This window comes from Primulina eburnea, chromosome 4 (assembly GCF_022965805.1).
Source record: "Primulina eburnea isolate SZY01 chromosome 4, ASM2296580v1, whole genome shotgun sequence".
Classification (NCBI taxonomy): domain Eukaryota; kingdom Viridiplantae; phylum Streptophyta; class Magnoliopsida; order Lamiales; family Gesneriaceae; genus Primulina; species Primulina eburnea.
In genome coordinates this window covers 999,825-1,022,893 of record NC_133104.1, presented here as the reverse complement: position 1 = coordinate 1,022,893, position 23,069 = coordinate 999,825, and the positions used below count along the sequence as shown (strand labels likewise).

The window sequence follows — 23,069 nt, the reverse complement described above, 5'->3', positions numbered from 1 at the left end:
AGTTCGAAAGTATATTATATAATTTATTTTTGGTTTAATAAAAATGTAAAAATATTATTAAAATATATATAATAATTTTATGCTACGTTGCTTATTATAAAAATTAAAACAGAAGTGGGCTGAAGCCTGAGGGGCATTGGGCTTCTGGTTGTACCTCAAAAGGTACCTCAGTTCCACCCCCATATTCATGTGTTCAAATTTTGAAAAAAATGGAGAGTTATTACTTGTGGAGGGTTTGAGCATACTCTTTGTTACATGGTCTCATGAATTTTTATCTGTGAGACGGGTCAACCTTAATCATGGGCGGAGCTAACACTATAATATACCCAGGATGGCCCCATTTTTTTAAAAAAATTTATATGTAAATTTTGTATAATTTTGGAATAATATGATATTAGCTCGAGTAGATCAATTTAAAATATTAAAAGATTGTAGAGTTTAAAATTCTAGCTCGGACAGAGCCATATTTCTGACTCCGCCACCGACCCTACCGATATTCACAATAAAAAATAATACCCTTAGCATAAAAAGTAATATTTTTCATGGATGATCCAAATAAAATATATGTCACAAAATACGACCCGTGAGAGCGTCTCACACAAATTTTTAGTGGAGGGTTTTAAACAATCTTTGGCTAATGTATTTTTCTTGCAGCTGATTAAACCAGTTTTGTCCCCTGGAGTACTATGTGTCTTTTGCAAATGAGAAGATCGAGAGTCAAAAAAATAAAAATTAAAAGAAGATTATAGATGAGAAAATTTATTGTACAAATATTGTATATCTAAGTAATCCCTCAATAACAAGTGATCATGACATGCTCGCTAAAAAGAAAATTTTAAAATATAACAATATTCAACTATATATATATATATATATATATATATATATATATATATATATATATATATATATATATATATATATATATACATATATATATATAATTAAAATGACTTATTTTTTAAGGACGTGTAATACACCATTTTGAAGTGCATCAGTGTGAGGGCCAAAAGCTTTGGAAGCATCAACGAATTCTTGAAAAGACATGGAATTGTAGAGAGGCGGATTTGATTCATTCACCAAACATTTCGCGGGTTCGATAATGCAATGCGGGAGAGGATTGATGAAGGTTGCAATTGTAGTTCTTGCGCTATTTGGATTTGTCACCACTCTGTGTTCTGCACTTTTCAACTTCCCATTGCTAATAATCTGCATCAAAATAATAATAATAATAATAAACAACTTTGAAATGCAGTGACTTAAAAAGATACATTGAATTTCAAAAAAATTCATTAATTTACTGTGAGATATGTTTATACTCGTCTTCTGTTGGATCTACCTCCATCAGTTGAAAATGTTGAGTTCTGTTATGGATTACAGTGACATTCTATGTAGTGTAAACGTACCTCGATCTGTGAGCCGATATTAACGACGAAGGCCTCCGGCACGAGGTCAACTCCGATCCAATGGCCATCTTTCAAAACTTGAAGGCCCTCGGTGTCCCCTTGGAAGAGTATAGTGATCAGGCTATGATCCACATGCTTGAGCAAACCCAAGGTTAGACCAGGATTTGGACATGGTGGATAGTTACTTGCTGTCAAGAATTGGACTTGGCTCATTGCTTCAAGATGCCCCTTTCCGAGTCCCAATCCTTCACAAATCAGCTCAAGAATTCTCAAACTCAATGTCCTTATCTCCACAATGTATGATGCCACCACCTCTCTAAATCGAAGTCAAGGATAAATTCTTTATCGATTCCTTTCTATTTTTTTTTAAATAGATAAAGCGAGAGACGACTGCGAACATAATACATATTTACACAACATAGTTTGATTGTTGATTGATTGTTGATGCATGCCACTTATAATAGCATTTGTATTTTCAATGACACCAATAAGGGTTTGTGAGATATATATGTTTTCTTAAAAATTGAGTAGTTCAGGTCATATAAACACATATATACTTACAATGTTAAAACTCCACAAGGCCAACATCTTCCCAAAACAAATATCAAACACTTAAATTTTCTCGTATACAATATATAGGATCGAGCGCTGCGAAATTTGTATATATATATATTACCTATATCTTGAGGGCTTTTGGGGCCAAAATTGCATGCAGAACTCCAAGGGATGACATTGATGCTTGATATTATCTCTCCACAAATGAACACCATTTATATCATGGCTGGTGCTGCCCATGTACACCCAACCATCTGTATCAGCCTCCTTGCAAACTTCCCCAGCCGGCATATCAAATAACTCCTTCATCACCTCCATTGCACCATTCATTACATCTTTTGGCACTCCATGATTAATTACCTTCCTTGTAATATACATATAATCATAAACATGAACTCTATAATTTCTACATGCATGGTTGCTGCTACTATTCGAATGAAACTCGATTTATAAATCTTAAAATAAAATAAAACATAGAATTCGATATGAATTCGATTTCTTCGAAGCAAAACAAACTTTTGGGCTTTATACGAGTGAACGTATATAAAATTATATGTGTAGATATATACACATACATGAATATGTGGAAATTACCTGGAAAAACCCGAATTCTTGACCAGCTTTGATGATTTGTTGAAGAGTACTGTCAATTCTTTCTGAAGTTTTTAAATTTGCAAGATCAATAATGGGAATAGTCTTGCACGCAGGGATGGGGTCGTTTCCTGGTCTATCTTCAATGGAAAACGCATGACTTTGTGGCACAGATTGAACATTGAACCACTTCGAATCCGAAACATCATGATTCTCCATAGTTGACATCGAAAAATTCTTGTAATAAATGTGGATTTATGAGGGAATAAACTACACTACATATAACTAGTATACCAAGTACATTGAATCTTTCTAACGATCTTACTTTTTTTTAGCAATGATATGCCGCTCTATTGATTGATCAACTAACCCAAACAAGAAATAAATTATACATATATATTATTTCATCACCGTATAAAGGTGTTTTCGATATTATATATCATGTCTAGGCGGATCCAATTCTTTTTTATTCCAATGGATGACTTAATGTAAAATTGACTAAATTTAATTGTATTTAAAAACTTATAATCAAATTGGCCTATGTAAACTAAATGTATGAAATAGTATATCAAGGGTCGCGAGGGATGACAAAGATGTGATTGTAATACCCTGTCTCACATAGGTTTAAATAAATTATGAAAGATTAGACTCGTATACTAACTTGAGTTAATGATCTAATGAGGAATTTGTATCTACATACTTACATGTATTAATTAAGAATATGTTTATTGTGAGATGATATTATAAATTTTTATTTGTGAGACGGGTCAACCCTACCGATATTCACAGTAAAAAGTAATACTTTTAGTATAAAGGCAAAAACTTATGTGAGACGGTCTCACGAGTCGTATTTTTTGAGACGGATATCTTATTAGGTCATCCATGAAAAAATATTACTTTTTATGCTAAGAGTATTACTTTTTATTGTGAATATCGGTAGGGTTGATCCGTCTTACAGATAAAGATTCGTGAGACCGTCTCACGTGAGGCCTAATCTAGCATATAAAAAAGTAATATTTTTTCATGGAAGACTCAAATAAGAGATCTGTCTCACAAAATACGACTCGTAAGACCGTCTCACACAAGTTTTTGTCGTTAATTAATGATGTCAAATGACAAGATTGTAACAAGTTGAAATTAAAAACCTATAATTTGCCACAAAATTTATTAGGGTATTTTGGGTCCCATTTGGAAAAATTTCAAAGAGACTGATAGTTGCTCCCATGTTTCCATTCGTGGAAATGTAACCATGGTAGGGTAAGTTACAAGAAAAATTAGCAACCAAAACTCTGTGAAAAGATGTTTAGATTTTGACAAATACCCAAAATCCTTTTTTTAATTGTAGATAGAAGTGACGGATCGATATATGGTTGCCATCAATTATTGAGCTTAATAGCGACCTAAAAGATAATATTCAATATGCTTTTTGACATAAAATAGTTCTCCATTTGTATTATATTGAAATTAAAATAAGTATAATCAATTAAAAATTCCATCAAATAATCTTCAAATTGTGGCTTCGGAAAATATCGATTGTTAGGTAAATTATTATTGATTTTAAAAAAAAAATATTAGTTTGTTTGGTTCAGATCCAACTTTTTTGAATATATAAAAAAACTGATGGGGAAAACATTTTGTATGTATTTTTTTGCTTCATTTGTTTGATTGATTTAGGGTTTTGTTATTTTGGTTTGATTGATTTGAGATTTCTGTAAAATCTATTCATTTTATTTGAAAATACTATGATTAATTAATTCAATTATTGACTTGGAGATATATTTAGTGGTTTTAAGTACAATAAACACATTCGAGACATTACAAGATCTCCTATCTGACTCGAATTATGAAAAAAAAATTTAGTTTTTATACTAAAACACTATTTTTATAGATCGAAACAACATGTCTAAAAAGATATAAATAAGAAAACTGTCTCAAAAAAAATACTATTATAAGTAATTATCAAAGAGAAGGCATCAAACGTTGTGTCTTTGAATATATTAAAACATCATGTGGTTGATGTTGATCGTATGATAATCATATCTTCCATCTTTTTGTTAAAAAGGAAAATGTTCCCATCACCAATCATTAATGGCATTTTGAAAAGACAATTCTTTGCCTTTAATTTTAGTTGGTGATGTGTATGTTTAGAAAATTAATTATCGAAAAGATGTCATAATCTTGAAATACCGACTGAGGATTGGAAAAAAAAAAAATTCTAATTATTCGCCCGACTTCAAAATTATATATATATATAATATATATATATATATATATATATAGTATCTTATCCGTAGATTACTATTTATTACTCCTATGATGGTTTCATTTCCGAGATGTTTGATTCAGGTTGTTGGGGAGTGATAACTATCTCTGCTGAGAAAATGATCGAAATATGTATTTCCATCATTTTCGAGGTGTCTGATTTGGATCATCTTTATATAGTATAGTTGTGTGATAATAATGGAGGTAGTTGGTTATCTCTAGTATGTTCGCAGTTTTCTTTCCGAGTTATTTCTTGACGATGTGTCTTGTGCTTAATCGATCAGTGTTATATTTTGTTGCAATCTTATGCTTCGAGCTGAGGTCTCTCGATTGATCAATTATAGTGGAGACTTTTGTCTTAATAAATTAAACCTATGCTTTCCAAACAAAACAACTGCTGAAAGATAGTTATTGGATATTTGAGGGAATAAATATTTTAAACACTTTTATCTGAATATTTGAAAATAATAATTTATTGGATGGTTTCTTCCCTTCGTACACTCAATATAAGATTTGTAGCTCATTTGGTCTCATCTTTTGTTCCTTGATGTTCCTTTTAAACTCCTAATTAATATGTTTACATAGATAATAAGTTCCGAGCAAATGAGTCGAGCATTCAGATCGAATAGAGTTAGAGATTAAAGCTGTCAAAACGGGATAGCGAAGCCGGATACTTGTAACCTACTATTCAGTGGAGCGAGTCTAGCTTATTTTGACGACTCTATTTAGATCTATACATAATAGTAAGTTGATATGTCTTACTTGAGATATTAGAACTTTTGTCACGAATTAATATTATTTTATTTAAACGATAAATATATGATATTTACTTATCCTTATATCTTGTTTTCTAAATTCTCATTCTGATGTAAAAATTTTAGATTTGAATATATTATAATGATTGTCAGTATTTTTTAAATTTCAAAGTAATATTCTTGATAAATAGAATGGTAGTTTAGACTTTATAGGTAGTATATTACTATGTATAACCATTTCCTCGTTGGAACGATTGGCCTTCGAATTTATTGAAGCAGTGTGAGTACACGCATGTACACTACTAAAAAAGAATAATGATAATGAAAGTCATTAATGAGTTTGCTGGAAAAAAAAAGGTCACTAATGAGTTTTCTAAAAAAATTAATTATTAATGAGGTGAAGTTTTGCATTTATGTAAAAAAAAAACAATTTACTTGCACTAAATAATCAAAAGTTGATAGTCGATATGAAGGTCACGACATATTATTTAAGAAAAAAAAAAGAAAAAAGTCTTTTAGTGAATGAACTTATTATACCATACGAGAAAATTATAATTTTCATTTTTGTAAGTTTTTTTTTAAATTTTGATCATTTATATTATCAAATTGAAAATTAATCTCGTGTCTTTCAATTTTTTATAAATTTTTTTGAGAAAATTTAATGTGATAAGCATCACATGACATCATGTCTATCGTTGAAGCGTAAAATCGGAAAATTCCAAATTTTGCAAACAAAAATACAAAAAAAAGCGAATAAATATTTTTATAATTTGATTAGCTAAGTATTTTTTGTTATTATTAAAAAAATATAAAGTGATGCTAAAATTATTTGTCCTAAACTCTTTTATTTTTAGAGTAAATATATTGCACGGATCATCTCACATATCTTTATTCGTATTTATAATAAAAATAATAATAATATTTTGACATAAAAAATAATATTTTTTCATTAATAACCCAAATAAAATATATGTCTCATAAAATTTATCCGTGAGATCGTTTCATATAAGTTTTTGTGTTTATGTTAGTAATACGATGACACTAAAATTAATGAATCTAGACATTTAAGTTTAATAATATAATACATACCAAACTGGTTTCTAATCTTTTTCCCATATCCTCATCGGTTCCAACTTAAGAGCAAATTCAAAAATCGGGAAATAAAGGGTTAATCTTAGTAAAATCACATAATTTTTATAAAATTTCACTTGAAATAATGCATGTTTAACAGTCGTTCGAGTGTAGTATAATAAAATTGTATCAGCTTGATATAATAATCACCACCACTTTTTATTGGTATCGTTTACATTAACTACGGGATTTGGATCAAATGTCTAATATTGGTACTATCAAAATTTTGATCAAATTCAATCACGAGTGAGAGAAACTGATATTAAAATCAAATAAAACAGAGCCAACTCGAATTCGAACTCTTACATACATTTCTTCAATGAATCTCCAGCACCTTGGAAGAAGAAATAAGAAAGAACAAAATCGGCAATAAAAATCCCGACCAACGAAATGACCACCGCCGATGTAGTCGATTCTCCAACGCCCTTGGCACCTCCGGATGTGGTGACACCCCATGCGCAGCTCACTATCGATATTATTGCAGCAAAGACCTGTGACTTGATCATGGCACTAATTATATCCCAAGATTTTAGAGATCTTCGGGCAGAATCCAAGATTATGTTTATACTGATCCCATAGACGCCATCTGCGAGGAAAGCACTCGATGCCATTCCGACAGTGAAACACGCCAGAGTAAGAAACGGTAGAGCGATACATGTCGCAATCACTCTGGGTGTCACCAAATAATCAACCGGGTTTGCACCAAGAACTCTCAATGAATCAGTTTGTTCAGAAACCTGCATTGTCCCTAATTCAGCGGCAAACGCACTGCCGATACGACCTGCAACCACAATAGATGTGATCACGGGACTGAGTTCCCTCGAGAAGGCCAGGGCTAAAACCCCACCAATGGATCTATTCAGTCCTAATCTGGTGAATTCCCGAACAAACTGGATAGCAAAGGCCATGCCAACAAATGCTGATGTCAAGAGACAGACACCGACTGATTTAGGTCCGACTCTCTCGAGCTGCTGGAGAGTATTTTTCCAATGAATTTTACCCTTAATAGCTCGGAAGACTACTTGTCCTGCCAAAACAAGAATAGATAACCCTCTCCACAAGTACCTAGGAGGCGACCATTTACTAAGGAATGTCTCTGGCTCATAACCATCTGCAGATATCTCAGTGGTCTCTTCTTCCGATACAGATTCTTCTGATGGCGTGATAACTGGATGACCATCATCCGTATTGAAAACAACAAAAGTGTTTCCTCGTCGAACAGGAAAGAAGAACTGGCAAGCCTTGGTCCCCTTAACAAAATCAAATTGTCCAGATATACATCGGTGTCTTGTGTTTACATTTTTTGCAGCACAAGTTATACTTATGGTGCTAACCCTACAATTATACGTCACAGATATAGTCAAGAACGAATGAGAAAACACACAAAAAAAAACCAAAATTATAATCATAAATGATAAATCATATGAATTGAACCCTCATATATAAGTGAATCTCAAGAAGACAAAGAAAGACCTATTAGAGAGGCAACACAGTGGATGAATTTGTACGGCAGCTAGCATGTTTTCACCCTGCTGCTCAAAACAAGAAAAAGTATGTCTTTCGGCTCTGTCTTTTCCAGATAAGAGAGTGTCGAAGAGGACTCTCTCTTCAACCCGGGAAGAGGGCTGTCAAGTGTCCCGAGCTATAAATATATGCTAAAAAAATCTTTCAGAAATGGTTGATCGCGATAAAAAAAAAGTTAGGAAAAATTCTTGTTTGAACACTTGAACACATGCTGATACTCAATTCAATCAACAAAATGGAACGAAGGGCTGCTTCCAAGATCTGCTGACTTCAGTATGAACAAAAATTAGAATCATTCAGTATCATCGTGATTCTAAACATACCACCTCACAAAACCCGAACCATTGTAGTGCTAAATCAGTACAACTATCTCATTGAATTGTATAGAAAAAGTTGCTACCAAAGCCAGTACCAGTTCTCGGAATTTCACCAGAAAAGCAAAATCGATTTTTTCACACGAAATTTTACAAACCAATTTTCCTAGATGAACTTGTAAACTTATACTAATTGTTTACTCAATCGATAAACGAGCTCTCTTAGCATCAGTCTCGAAACGAGTTTCGACAAATTACAAAGCAACACAAATTTAACTGAAATCACATATTAAGCTCAAATAATACACGATTATAAACCCAAAATCAATTATCTAACCTAGTCGAACGCTGCGATAATCAAGAAACCTGGGCCAGATCTTGATACATTGGCTAATGTCACAATTCAAATAAACAGCCGCATTACGAAGCAAGATTAGTAAGAAATGAGAAGAAAAAGACATTACATACCACTGGAAGAGGAAATCGGTAGAAATTTAACATAAAATTCGATCACTTCTTCGTTTTAAAGAAGATTAGGGATTTGGGAAGCTGGGGATTGAACGATGCACCTAGGTTATGGATGGAAATATGTAATTATTCTCTTCAAAAGAAAAAAATTTAAATATGTTATGTTTTTTTCAAAAAAAAAAAAATCATTTATTTTCCTTATAAGTTAAAAGAACGAAAAAAATTTGTTTATTTTAAAGAGGAGAAAATGTTTAACTATAAAGTATAAAATACTATATTTTTATATACACTTTGATTGACAATAATTGATCATGTGAAATAATTAGGTATCTTGTGAGACGACATTACAGATTTATATTAGTGATCGACTCGATCTATAATTATATTGAAAAAATAATATCTTTGATAAAAAAAAATAATTTTTTATGAGTTGTATTGAGTCATAGATATGTATCACAAAATCAACCCGTGAAACATGTAAATCTTTATGATGCAAAATATATTAAAGATGAGCACATAAAAATATTTGTTTACATTACGTCGCGAAAAAACAAACGTGTTAAAATCAAATATCAAGTTAATAAATGACCGCATCTCAAGAATATCAAGTTAATCTATATATATATAAAAGTAGAGTTTTTGTCAAAATAGGAAAGTTCCCGACAAAATTACTTACTAAAAAAGGAAATAAAACATTTAATGAATATTGATATATGTCTATTGCAATAAATGATCACTTCAATTATTGTTTACATTGATTATATCAATTCATTTAATTCAATTTTGAATTTAATTAATTTTTTTATTAATTCAAATGTAATTTATGTATTATGTGTTTTTTTATTTTTTTTATTCAAATTGAAACTAAATTCTGTTTAAAGCGTAAACTATTTTAAAATTTTTGTATTGATTATATCAATCAATTTAATTAAAAATTATATAATTAAATTTAAAATACAAATGATTGTAATATTTAGTATCACTCATTAGGTAAATCATTCAAAAATACATTTTGTTATTATATATATATATATATATATATATATATATATATATATATATAAGCAGAGTTGTGCTATATTTAGTAAGTTCTCGCCAAAATTTTTACTAAATTAGGAAATTAAAAAAAGAAAAATTATTTCCTAATATATTTAATAATATTACAATTTTTAATAACAATAAAATAAGTTTTTTGTTTCAAAGTTTCTTTTCGAAATTTCATGCTTATTGGATAACACAATATGATATATTTGATAAATAATATGTAATTAATTAAATTATGAAAATTAATAAAATTTTCGGAAATATATCAATTTTTTTTCCAAATTTCAGTTTTAAAATTGAATTTCTTGAAAATGTAAATTTCACTTTTAATTTCAAATTTAAATCTAAATATCTTGAAAAAATAAATAGCATTCAAAGATTTGATATCGGTTCTATCACATGATTTAATATCTTGGTTTCATCACATAATTCATATCAACGAGGTTGTGCTGAATAAAATTTGATTGAAAACAGTTAATTTTAAAATGATAATTCTAAAAAAAATTATATCATTAATCTTGAAATAAGTGAACTGCAATAAATGATTGAAAACAATTAATTTTATGCGATATTATTGATATTTTTGTAATAAAGAAGTATATATTTTCTTTTAAAAAAAATTCAATGTGAATTGAAAAAATTTGAAAATATAAACTTCAATTATTATTTGAATTGATTATATCAACTATTTTATTAGTTAAAATTTAAATTTAATTCATTTTTATATCAATTTAAATGTAATATATGAATTATGTGTTTTTTATATATTTTATTCAAATTAAAACCGAACTCAAATGAAACTTAATCTACTTTTAAATCATTCAAAAATATATTTAGAGCTTAAACTCTATTCCCCAAATTGTTAAAAAACAAAAATCACTCTTATTAGTTCGTTGATATGATCTACCAACATATAAAAACAACAAAATTCAAGTTTAAAATGTACTTTTCATTATCAAAATTTTATTATTATTTTTTCCAGACATTTTATTTTTTATTAATGGTGTAATATTTATATATTTTTATTTTATATGGCTCACATGCACACACATATATATAAACAAAAGTTTTTTCCATATCTTGAAAATTTTTTGTAAAAAATAATATGTTATAAAAACAATATTATTATTAATGTATTCACATACCGCATTAACATTTGAAACAAATAGGAAATAAATATATAATTAAATGTGAATTATTTTCAATTTATTTTTAAAATTCAAATTCAAATTTGATGTTTTTTGAAATTATAAACTAAATTTAAGTATCTGCATTGGTTATATTATTCTATTTAATTTCAATTATGATTTTAAGTTGTGTGTTACTTTTGTAGAATTTATGTTTACTATTCTCTATCATACTAAATAAAATATAAAATCTTTTATATAATATTATGTTTTACAATTTTTTTTAAAAAATAGTATCCGTAAATTGTTGTTATTATTGTTATGTATCTTATTAGAACTTTAAAATATGCATTTTAATAGAAATTTAATATAAATATTTTTAACATGTCCAAAAAATAATTACTTTTTTAGTCAAAATTTATTCATATATAAATGACAAAAAAATTGAATTTTTTAAAAAATGTTTATTTATTCTTTAAAATTTTGATAAATAAAATAATATAAGATTTTTAAATATTTTTCTATTTTTTATATTTATAGAAGTCCCACTTAACCAAGATAATAAGTCAATTTAACGACAAAATATTGTTATCATTATTTGAATGTTATTTCAAATGACATTAATATTTTGATATAATAATTTTTGATAATAATATTTAAAAATTAATTATATTCATTATATTAAATCAATAATTTTAAATAATTATTTAATATTTACTAATTTTAATCATTAATTATATAAAATAACACTCCGTGCATCGCACGGGTGAAATACTAGTAAATATCTTATGATACGGTCTAACGGGTCTATGTATATTTGTGAAACTTCTCGATCCATAAATTTCATGAAAAGTAGTATTTTTCTTGATTTGAGCAGGGTCGGAGATTCATCTCACAAAATTAACTCGTGACATGATCTGACAAAAAATTTATGATATTATTAAATTGTTATTGGTAGTCGATTCCTTGCTTATTAAAAACTTTATCAAATCAATATCAAGAGAGTTGATTTCAATATTTTTCGCAATATTTTAACACATGCACTCCATTTATTCTTTCGTTGCTTAATTAGTTCAATCTTGATTTTTCAGGAATATAACTACCACATTTTAACTCGCAAAATATATTTCATTTATTTAAAAAATTTCATACAGAATATTTTTATATAAATTTTCCATTAAATGTCGTATTTCGAACAAATTTTCTCAAAATAAAAAATTTATTTTCTAGTAATTTTGTAGGGATATATTTATTATGAATAAAAACAATATATTTAAAAAGAAGAAGCTATCATAATCTTCACAAATTCGTCACAACTAATAAGGCCATCTCCATCTACATCAGCGGCTATTATCATTTGCGTGGCTTCCTCATTCGTAAGTCTCTTCCCCAAGTTAATCATCACCATTTTCAGCTGCATTTCCAATTTCTACATTATGAATTGCAAATAGCCACGGCGTCGCCGCGACAATAATATTCGACGTCATGTAGCAACGGGATTTTGAAAAATCCATGGCACAAATCATATTCAGAACTTGGTCTTTCTCTATATGAGTTTGACACCTTCATTTTTTTTACTAAAATAAATTTATTACTGTTTAATTATTTTAAAAAAATTTAAGATTTAGTAAATAATATAATTTAAATTTTTTTAACAAAATCTTGACCATTTCAATCGGTAAAATATTAAATGAATATTTTATAGTAAATCGAATTTGACCTCAATGGCAGATACGAATCCATCTTGATCCCGATCAAAAACTTGGAAAGCTTCTCTGAGTTCATCGACCATATTTTCCTGCAATTATGTTTATCAATTTAATCCAATCGATTAATAAATTTATTTCAAATGAAACAAAATAATTAAAATTATAATATATACTAACGATTAAATCTAGAATATGAGGTTATTATTCATATTTTGTACCTTTTTTTAGATAAATAAATAAAACATATATGTTATTTTGTACCTTTATTTTCCTAGCCATGATATTTATGAACTCTTCGAAATCCATCTCGCCATCGACCTCGTTCATCATTTCTTCGAGTTCTTCCCTTTTCGTATTTTCGTCTAACGATTGAATCGCTATCGCTAGTTCTTCTATGTCGATCACTCCTTCAAATGGAAAAAGGAAAAAAAAAAATTGCATGTGGTGATGTATTCTTAAAATGTCATGTTTTACGAAAAAATGTTGCTAGCTCTTATAAGGATTTTAACTCAAACTTTCACAAAGGTCTACTTGATTTAAGATACACTGGTGTAATACGCGAACGCGAAAAAAAATCACATAAATATTATTTCGGAATTTCTGATTCGATTAAATGTTCATCAAATATATACCAAAAGAAGAGAAGGAAACTGACCATCAGAATTTTTGTCAATCAAGCAGAAGGCATCCCTAAACTCAGCAATCTGCTCCTCTCCCAGTGCTTCCGCCATTTTTAATCAAAATACAGAACCCTTCTAGGTATATATATATATACATATATATATATATATATATATATATATGTGTGTGTGTGTGTGTGTGTGTATATATATATATAATATTCAATTAATTTATTTATTACATATACTATTACTCAATTTATTTATTGTTTTCGAATTAATTAATGTCGATCGAGGCATGCAATTTCGTACAATTTGAAAACTCGTACAATTTGAGAAACTCTGGAGTCCAAAGTCAACGGATGGGACTGACCGGGTCCGGGATAGATAGCATGCGACCAAAAGGCCCATAATTAAATTTAACGTAGAAGAAGTTGGCCGTATACATCTCCCACGAAACGTGGAGAAATTTCTCCATGCCGTATAAAATATGTTGATTAGATTGACAATTTTCCCACCAACCGCGATGACGGGTAGGTCGTGGTGGCTCATTAATCTGTTTTTTTTTTTAAATATATATATAAAATATGTATATATGTGTGTGTGTGATGAATGATGATGGTAGCATATATTTTTAAAAATTCAAATCAAGATAATTTTTGAGTTTTTATTTTAATATTTTGATTTCAATTAAAAAAAATAGTATTGTGAGGAAGGAAATAAGTTTGGGATGCAAAATTTGACGTGGTTTAGAGACAAGAAGAAGCCATTATGAGTACATATTAACGGTCATTTTTGTGTGGTGTGTAGGGGTGAGCATTCGGTTAATTCGGTTTCCGACCGAACCGAATTAGTCATAACCGAACCGAACCGAAATATTTATCCATAACCGAACCGACCGAATTAATTTTCATAACCGACGAAAACCGAACCGAATTAAAATCGGTTAATTCGGTCGATGACCGAATTAACCGATTAATTTAAAAAAAATTGTGATTTAACTTTAATTATTTATGTAATCTTTTTTAATATTATAGTTTACACAAATGCATAAAAACATAAAATCACACACATCACAAATGTATAAGTTTTATTTGAACACAATTATTACATATTACATCGATTTTAAAATTAAAAATTAAAATATTTATAAAAATTGATAAATAAATTTTTTATTAAATAATAATATTTATTATATCGGTTAACCGATTTAAAAATTTTGAAAACCGTAACCGAACCGAATTAACCGATATAACCGAATTTTTTTAATTTGAAAACCGAATTTCCGAATTGGCTCGGTTCGGTCGGTTAATTCGGCTTAACTGAAATCTTGCTCACCCCTAGTGGTGTGTGCTTATACAATCGCTTTTATTACCGTCATTTTTAAATCGACAAATAATTAGAAATTATATTAAAATTGAGTACTTTATGAGTGACTTAAACGTAAAAGGGTTGAAACTATTATTTTCCCATTTTTCACGATTTAAATAGCAAGAAGTGGCTATAAAATCTTGATTATGATTCAGAACCTACGTGATAGAGATGATTATGCATCAGTTCAGCAATATAATGATCTCAAGAATAAACTCTCAGATTTGTACATTCGACAAGAAGACTATTGGCAGCAAAGAGCCAAAGCATATTGGTTGAGAGACGGGGACTCTAATACAAGGTATTTTCATGCAGCTGCTTCAGTGAAGAAGAAAAATAATACTATCACTAAGTTAAGAGGTGAAAATGGCACATACCATGAAGACATTGATGAGATATGTGGGGTTGTACAGAATTATTTCCACAGTTTATTTGCGGCCTCTACTGGAACCTATGATCCGGTGATTAATTCAGTCAATAGATGCATCTCTGAAGAGGAAAACAATATGCTAGCTGCACCTTTTACGGGAGATGAATTTAGGAAGGCACTTTTTCAGATGCACCCAGATAAGTCCCCGGGGCCAGATGGTTTTAATCCAGCATTTTTCCAAAACTTTTGGCACGTGATTGGGCCCGATATTGTCTTCGCTAGCTGTCAATGGCTTGAACAAATGGCTTTCCCATCATCTTTAAATGATATTAATGTTGTCTTGATTCCAAAAGGTGATCACCCAGAATCAATGAAGGATTACAGGCCTATCTCGTTATGCAACGTATTGTACAGAATTATATCCAAAGTTTTATCAAATCGGATCAAAGGAGTTATGGAAAAGATTATATCAAAAGAGCAATCATCTTTCATCTCGGGAAGGTCTATAATTGATAATGTATTGATTGGATTTGAGGTAATACACCATATGAAAAGGAAAAACAGAGGTCGGATTGGAGATGCTGCTATCAAAATTGACATAAGCAAGGCATACGATCGAGTAGATTGGGAGTACCTTCGACTTATTCTACTGAAGCTTGGGTTCTCTAATAAATGGGTAAGTTGGATGATGCTTTGTGTTACTACTGTCCAATACTCCGTTTTTGTGAATAAACATCAGGTGGGTCCGATTCATCCAGCTAGGGATGGCAATTTCCCCCGCGGGTTTGGGGCCCCGCGGGGAAAACCCGAAACGGGGATGGGGATCCCCGATTTTTTCGGGTTTGGGTTCAGGTTCGGGGATTTTTTTAAATCCCCGATGTAGTTCGGGGCGGGTATGGGATTACTATCCCCATCCCCGAAATCCCCGAACCCGCCCCGAAAATATATTATCAATAATAAAATAATAGTATTATTAGTATTAATAATATAATTTTTAAAATATTAATAATATTATTATTGTTGATATTGATATTAATATTAATATTAAAATTATATCAAATAATAATATATAATAATAAGTTTTGGTTTGAGAAAATATCCGAATCCGTCATCGTCTTGCCATATTATTATTTTTGAAATGGGGATGGGGACGGGGATGGTAAGTTGATCCCCGAAGTTTCGGGTTTGGGGATTCCCCGAACCCGAAAAAACGGGGATGTGGGCGGGGATGGGGGTGGGGATGGCATTCGGGGATGGGGATGGGAATGACAAACCCGCCCCCGCCCCGGCCCATTGCCATCCCTACATCTAGCAAGAGGGCTACGACAAGGGGATCCTCTTTCCCCGTATTTATTTGTCATCTGTGCAGAGGGTCTATCTGCCCTAATCAGAAAATCTGAAAATATGGGACTTATACATGGTGCCAAGATTTGCAGGGGTGCACCAACAATCTCTCATTTGCTATTTGCGGATGATAGCATGTTTTTCTTCCGTGCAACTATCCCGGAGAGTAACGCCATGAAGATCATTTTGACTACTTATGAGCAAGCTTCGGGCCAAGGTGTCAACTTCAACAAATCAGGGATCTATTTTAGTTCAAATGTCCCCGAGGAAACCAAAGCAAATCTGACCCAAATCATCGGTATTTCAAATCCGTTAAATACAGGAAGATATCTGGGACTGCCATCATTGATAGGAAAGAGTAAGAAGACTGTGTTTAATTTCTTGAAAGATAGAATTTGGAGGAAAGTCCAGCAATGGCGGCGAAAGCCGTTGTCAAGAGCAGGTCGGGACATTATGGTGAAAGCAATTGGCCAAGCTATCCCAGCATACTGCATGAATATTTTCTTAATCCCTACGTCGAGTTTAGATGAATTACAGAGGATGCTAAATTCTTTTTGGTGGGGTGCGAAACAAGCTGGTTCGCGAGGTATCAATTGGCTTGCCTGGGATAAAATGTGCATGAGGAAAGAGTTTGGTGGTGTAGGCTTTCGAGACCTACATGGTTTTAATCTGGCTATGCTTGGGAAGCAGGGGTGGAGATTTTTATCTAATCCAGATACTATGGTTAGTAGAGTTTTCAAAGCTAAATATTATCCAAGAGGGAATTTTTTAAATGCAAATTTGGGATATAATCCAAGTTTTGTGTGGCGTAGTATTTGGAGCTCACGAGCAATTTTACAGAGAGGGGTTAGATGGAAAATTGGGAATGGACATCATATAAATGTTTGGTCAGAAGCTTGGCTACGAGACCCTAACAACATGCACATCGAAACACCAATGAATAATGATTTAGAAGATTTAACAGTCAATGACCTTCTGATTCCAGGCACAAAGACATGGGACAACGAGCTCATCGAGGAGGTGTTCAGTAGTAGAGATGTTACAGAGATAAAGAATATTCCTCTGACTTTAAGTGAAAATCCTAATATGCGTGTTTGGCACTTTAGCAAAGATGGGAAGTATACTGTGCGATCTGCATACAGAGTCTTAATGGAGAGATTGATACCGCAAGATAACCTAAAAGTCCCAGGAAATTGGAGCCGATTATGGCAACTGCAGATTCCTCCAAAGGTGAAGATGTTTTTATGGCAAGCATGCAGAGAGTGTCTCCCGACTCAAAGTAAACTAAATTCACGAGGTATTTCTGCCCCTCTATCATGTGTTATATGTGATCAGGATATAGAACATACTTGGCATACTTTTATAGCTTGTAAATATGTCCGAGAATGTTGGGCACATGCTGGTATTCTAAACTTGATGGACACATTCTCAAATACTTCTGAAAGTTTCTCAGATTTTGTGTTCAAAGTACTCTCTGTGTCAAATGAAAACATAGTTGGTAAGATTGCTATGATATTGTGGAGTGTATGGAAACAGAGGAATAATAAATTGTGGAATGATTCTATCCTACCTGCTGCTCAAGCTACTACCTCTGGCTATTCATTTCTATGTGAGTGGATTGAAGCTAAAGCACGATCCCAATTTAATGCTCAAAACCAGCATCCTCAAACTGGTGTCCTCAATGGGAATGACGAAGTTCACTGGAAATTACCACCACCAACGTTTGTAAAGTGCAATGTTGATGTAGCCTTCTTTAAGGATCAGAGAGTAATAGGCTTTGGCATGGTTATTCGCGATGATAAAGGGCAGTTTGTGGCCGCTAGAACTGCCTTCAAGGAAGGTTTGTCGAGTATCCGAGAAGGAGAAGCTATGGGGCTTTTAGAGGCTATTAATTGGGTTACGCAAATGAGCTTACATAGAGTCATGTTCGAAACTGATTGTAAAAGTGTCAGTGATGCAATTAAAATGTATGCAGATGACTTTTCAGAGTTTGGAGATATAATTGGAAGATGTAGAGAGCTGATAAGCTGGGAGAGTCAATTTTCTATTTCTTTGGTTCGAAGACAGGCAAATGAGTTAGCTCATCTACTAGCTAGAAAAAGTTGTTTACATTTAAATCCATCTATTTGGCATGAGCCACCATCATTTCTAGAAGATCGGTTACTGGACGATGTTATTTTGTTACATTGAGTAATGAAAAGCTTGTTTCTTGTTCAAAAAAAAAAATAGCAAGAAGTGGCGACAGTCCCATAAAAAGATGATCGACCTATATTTTCTTGGGGTTTGGTGGGGAAATGGATTTATGAATAAAGTCAACCATCGAGTAAAAGTACGTACGTGCTAATGTGTATTTAATCAGTCATTTATTTTGAGTTTAATTAAGTAAAAATGTTTTTTTAAGCTATCAAGTTACCTTATTTTACTAATTTAAGGAAACTCTCTCTAACGAAAAATATATATAATTTTTTATGTATTTTATTCTATTTAATAGTTTAGTGAATTTCAAAAAGGACACGATTTGAATTAATCATTAATCGAAATCATAGATACGCTATGACATGCAAGTAATATATGGCTTTACGTGCATATTGTATTTTTATCCAACGACGGGATTTAATCTTATCTCCAACTCATTACTCTATTTTATTGCAGTTATATATATAGTTCAAAAAATAAATTTCTAATATAATTCAAGCTTCAAGAATTTTACTTACTGATACAATATGACAGGGACGGAGCCACCCAAAGACTAGGGTGGGCTCCAGCCCAGACTAGATTTTTGGACGGAGTAAAAAATATAGATGGATTAGCGACGGATGTAATAAATCCGTCGTTAAAAATTTTGAATTTATTAAAAATTTTAGCCTATAGCCCAGGGTAAAAAAAAAACGGATTGAGTAACGACGGTTTTACAAAAACCATCGCTAAAATTACGACGGTTTACTCATAACCGTCGCCATTTAGCGACGGTTTTGAGTAGCGACGGTTTTTACTCAAAACCGTCGCCGATTTAGATCGGCGACGGTGTTTGGAAGAGTCGTCGCTAGTAGCCCAGTCTCGAATTATTTCCTGGCTACGTCCCTGCAATATGATATGATCAACGATTTGGAGAAAACATCTGTGCATTCCATCTCTAGCTTGAAATTGCATTTTGAGGAGATGAAGACGTAAATCATACATAGTGGAAATAAAATAGATCTTTAAAATGTGGAGGTCATATGTTTGAGTGTTGAGGAACACGAAAAAAACCACTTTCTAAAGGTGAGATAATGTTATGAGTAACGACGCATGAGAACGTTCGTGAAAGATAAAGACCCCAAAAAAAGCTCGTTTACTGGATAAAATCTCAGGTAGAGACCAAGCTCGGGATAACTCATTATTGTTACATATTCACACTTGTGAATTTGAACCCAATACCATATGGCTCTTAGGACCCACCCTTGCTACCAAGCCAATAAATCTTTGGTATATTCGGTACAAAAATATTATGAAATTTGAATTTTTTATATATATACTGAAATATCAAAATAATATATCTAAAATTAAAAATATATAATATTTTTAAATAATAATGTTCTTTTTAAAAAATATATATATGAGATATTATATACCGTTACTATACCAATTTCTCGATATATCGCAATATTTTAGTTAATCGGTATGTGAATTGTACATACTGAAAATTTCGGTATACTGAGTTTCAGTATGGTATCAGTAAAAATATTTTTAATATTGTAATTTTCAATAAGATATATGGTATGTATTTTTCAGTACGGTAAGATATATCATCTCTATTTATTTATAATCAGTGCTCGTTGGCACGCAATGTGTGCACCTTTGTATAAAAATCAATAGATTATAATAAAATTTAAAATTTTTAAAATTGTTTTTTATAATATTTTTTAGAGTAAAATATATTTTAGTACGTGAACTGTTGATAAATTGTCAAATTAGTATATAGATTATTGTAAATAACTCAATCGGTATCGAAATAAAAAGTCAATTCTTCCTAAAAATAAAATTAATTTAAAGTCCATCATTATTAGTAAATTCAATCAGGTACACAGTTTTATTTTCAAGATTATTTTTTTAATTTTTTTTAAAAAAATTATATTTTTAAAAAATATCATACTTTTTTTTATTAAACTATAATTATTAATTAATAAAAATATATCTCAATAGATAAATTATATACTCAAATATAATATATTTTAAAAATATTTCTCAATATATAATAAAATAACATTAATTTTCTCTATTTATATTACAATTATATGTTATCAAAGTTACATCTCCATATATAAATAATATATATAGCAAAAAAATATTTAATATATTGATAAAATATTATTATTTAAATATTTGTCAACAGAGCCTTGAGGTGTTGCTTTTGGATGGTCAAAGAAGTCTACTCATCATTTTAATTTTTCAAAATTTAGTATTAATTTGCTGAAAATTCGAAAAAATATTCAACATGAATTATGTAGAAAAAACTGTGTGCGTATGGAGGACATAGCACCGTCGTGATTCGCATGATTCTGATGGCTTAAATTTCTTCAATTTATTTAGTAATTATTTCATTCTTCCAAATATATTATTCTACATTTTAAATCACTCCCAAAATCTCTCCTCTCTGCTACCGATGATTTTTTACAAGTTTTATTAATATTCAAAACACATCGAAGAAAACGATTCTTTCCAAAATTCACAAATTCTACAAAATTTTCAATTGAGTCTTCTACACAATATCCACATCAAATTACATTTTTTTTATGTTTTTTCCATCATATAGTGAAAATTTCCAAGGTTTTGGGAATACTTTGAATCTAATTTCTAATTCCCCAAACTCTTTATTAAATACACATCGAATATTGGAAAAATATGACCAATATATATTCATGTCGCCTTATTTTTATGGATTTTCTAATCCACAAGCAATCGATATGCACTTTAAATATCCGAAGGACAAAGAATTGGAAACTCCAACTCTTTTCCCAGAGACTCAATTGCCCGAATGTGAATTCTCAAATACGATAGTAAATTGGAGAAGGCGATGACTTCGGAGTCAAGGCCAAGCAGTACCTCGTCCAACCAAGATGTGAATCTACATGTAGATATAAACAAAGAAAGCAATCATTCAAGTGGTAAGAAGACAAGAACAAAAAAAAAAGAAGGGCAAAGTGAAATAGGCTATGGAGGGCTTGACAATATGTTTGCAAAGTTTATTGGGTACACAAGTATTAAAATGGCTGAAGTTGAAGTGAAACATAAACAACTCGAAATAGATGATATGAAAGCAAAAGCTCATAAGCCAAAATTCAACTTATCTTTTATGAACGTCAATGTCAACATATTAAAGAAATATGAAATATGAAATTTTCATTTATTGTAATGTTCAATTATTGTAATCTCCTTTCAATTAATGCAATTTTCATTTCAATTAATGTAATTCAATGTAAATTAATATATTTTTCAACCAATGTAATTTAGCCCTTGCAAAATAACTGTTGAAAAATAGTAGTTGAAATATAGTCACTACAAAAATGCACGACTGGAAAATAGTTTCTAGAAGAAAAGGCTCGTAGCTAATACAAAAATTCATGACTGCAGTTCGTCAATTGGCTTACGGAGTCTCAGTCAACCATCTTGATGTATACTTACGTATGAGTTCAACGGCCATCAAATATCTTTTCAAGTTCTGCGGAAATATGATCGAACTATTTGGTGATTGATATTTGAGAAAACCAAATGCTGATGATATTCAACATCTTCTTCAAATGTTTGTAGAGGCATGACTAATCTGGCATGTTAGACTGCTTTGATTGCATACAATTATAATGGAAAATTTGCCCAATTGCTTAGAAATGTCATTTTATGAGAGATCATGGGTCACCAACGATCGTACTTTAAGCAGTCGTGTCTCAAGACTTGTGGGCATGTCTTACATTTTTTGGTGTTGCCAGTTCACATAATGATATTAACGTGTTGTACGAATCTTCGATATTCAATAATATCTTGCAAAGAAATACTCATAAATTAATTTCACGGTCAACCACACTCAATATACGAAGGGATATTATCTAACATATGAAATATATCCCGAATGTTCTACTTTCATGAAGGTTTTTCTTTGCTTGGGGGATCCCAATAAGAGGTTTTTAAGGAGAGACAATAGGCTGCAACATAAGATGTCGAACGAACATTTGAGGTACTCCAAGCTCGATGAGCGATTGTTAGAGATCCAGCTCATTATCTGTACATGAATGGTTAAAACATATTATGATAACATGCATTATTTTGCACAACATAATTGTCGAATATAAACGAGTCACGTTACTAATTTGTACAATGATGAAAATGACAACCCACACAACTCGTCCAAACCAAGGAGTTCATGATCAACTTCGGACAAAGTCTGAACTACGTGACTGTGAAGTGCATTAGCAATTTTGTTCTTACCTAGTTGAGCATATTTGAG

At 30.9% G+C, this 23,069-nt stretch overlaps 3 protein-coding genes across 10 annotated transcripts; all 3 read right to left on the bottom strand.

The window, feature by feature from the left end:
• Positions 1–946: 946 nt before the first annotated feature.
• On the bottom strand, positions 947–2,906 carry LOC140829652 (hyoscyamine 6-dioxygenase-like). Its single transcript, XM_073192958.1, has 4 exons — positions 2,556–2,906; positions 2,083–2,321; positions 1,407–1,722; positions 947–1,209 (listed from the first exon to the last, which is right to left on the bottom strand). Exons 1-4 carry the CDS (start codon positions 2,778–2,780, stop codon positions 955–957), a joined length of 1,035 nt encoding a protein of 344 aa, XP_073049059.1. The 5' UTR covers positions 2,781–2,906; the 3' UTR covers positions 947–954.
• A 4,010-nt stretch (positions 2,907–6,916) lies between these two features.
• Positions 6,917–9,146, bottom strand: LOC140830447 (protein TRIGALACTOSYLDIACYLGLYCEROL 1, chloroplastic). Of its 8 annotated transcripts, XM_073193762.1 has the most exons (4): positions 9,007–9,132; positions 8,876–8,928; positions 8,174–8,492; positions 6,917–8,035 (listed from the first exon to the last, which is right to left on the bottom strand). In XM_073193762.1, the coding sequence occupies exons 3-4, from the start codon at positions 8,218–8,220 to the stop codon at positions 7,003–7,005; spliced, it is 1,080 nt and encodes a 359-aa protein (XP_073049863.1). In that variant the 5' UTR covers positions 8,221–8,492; positions 8,876–8,928; positions 9,007–9,132; the 3' UTR covers positions 6,917–7,002. The 8 variants fall into 8 exon arrangements, with proteins under 8 accessions (XP_073049863.1, XP_073049861.1, XP_073049868.1 ...); XM_073193760.1 differs by lacking the exon at positions 8,876–8,928 and having other exon boundaries at positions 9,007–9,146; XM_073193767.1 differs by lacking the exon at positions 8,876–8,928 and having other exon boundaries at positions 8,174–8,342; positions 9,007–9,146.
• A 3,192-nt stretch (positions 9,147–12,338) lies between these two features.
• On the bottom strand, positions 12,339–13,658 carry LOC140829651 (calmodulin-like). Its single transcript, XM_073192957.1, has 4 exons — positions 13,542–13,658; positions 13,148–13,293; positions 12,898–12,975; positions 12,339–12,591 (listed from the first exon to the last, which is right to left on the bottom strand). The coding sequence occupies exons 1-4, from the start codon at positions 13,615–13,617 to the stop codon at positions 12,451–12,453; spliced, it is 441 nt and encodes a 146-aa protein (XP_073049058.1). The 5' UTR covers positions 13,618–13,658; the 3' UTR covers positions 12,339–12,450.
• Between the last annotated feature and the right edge of the window lie 9,411 nt (positions 13,659–23,069).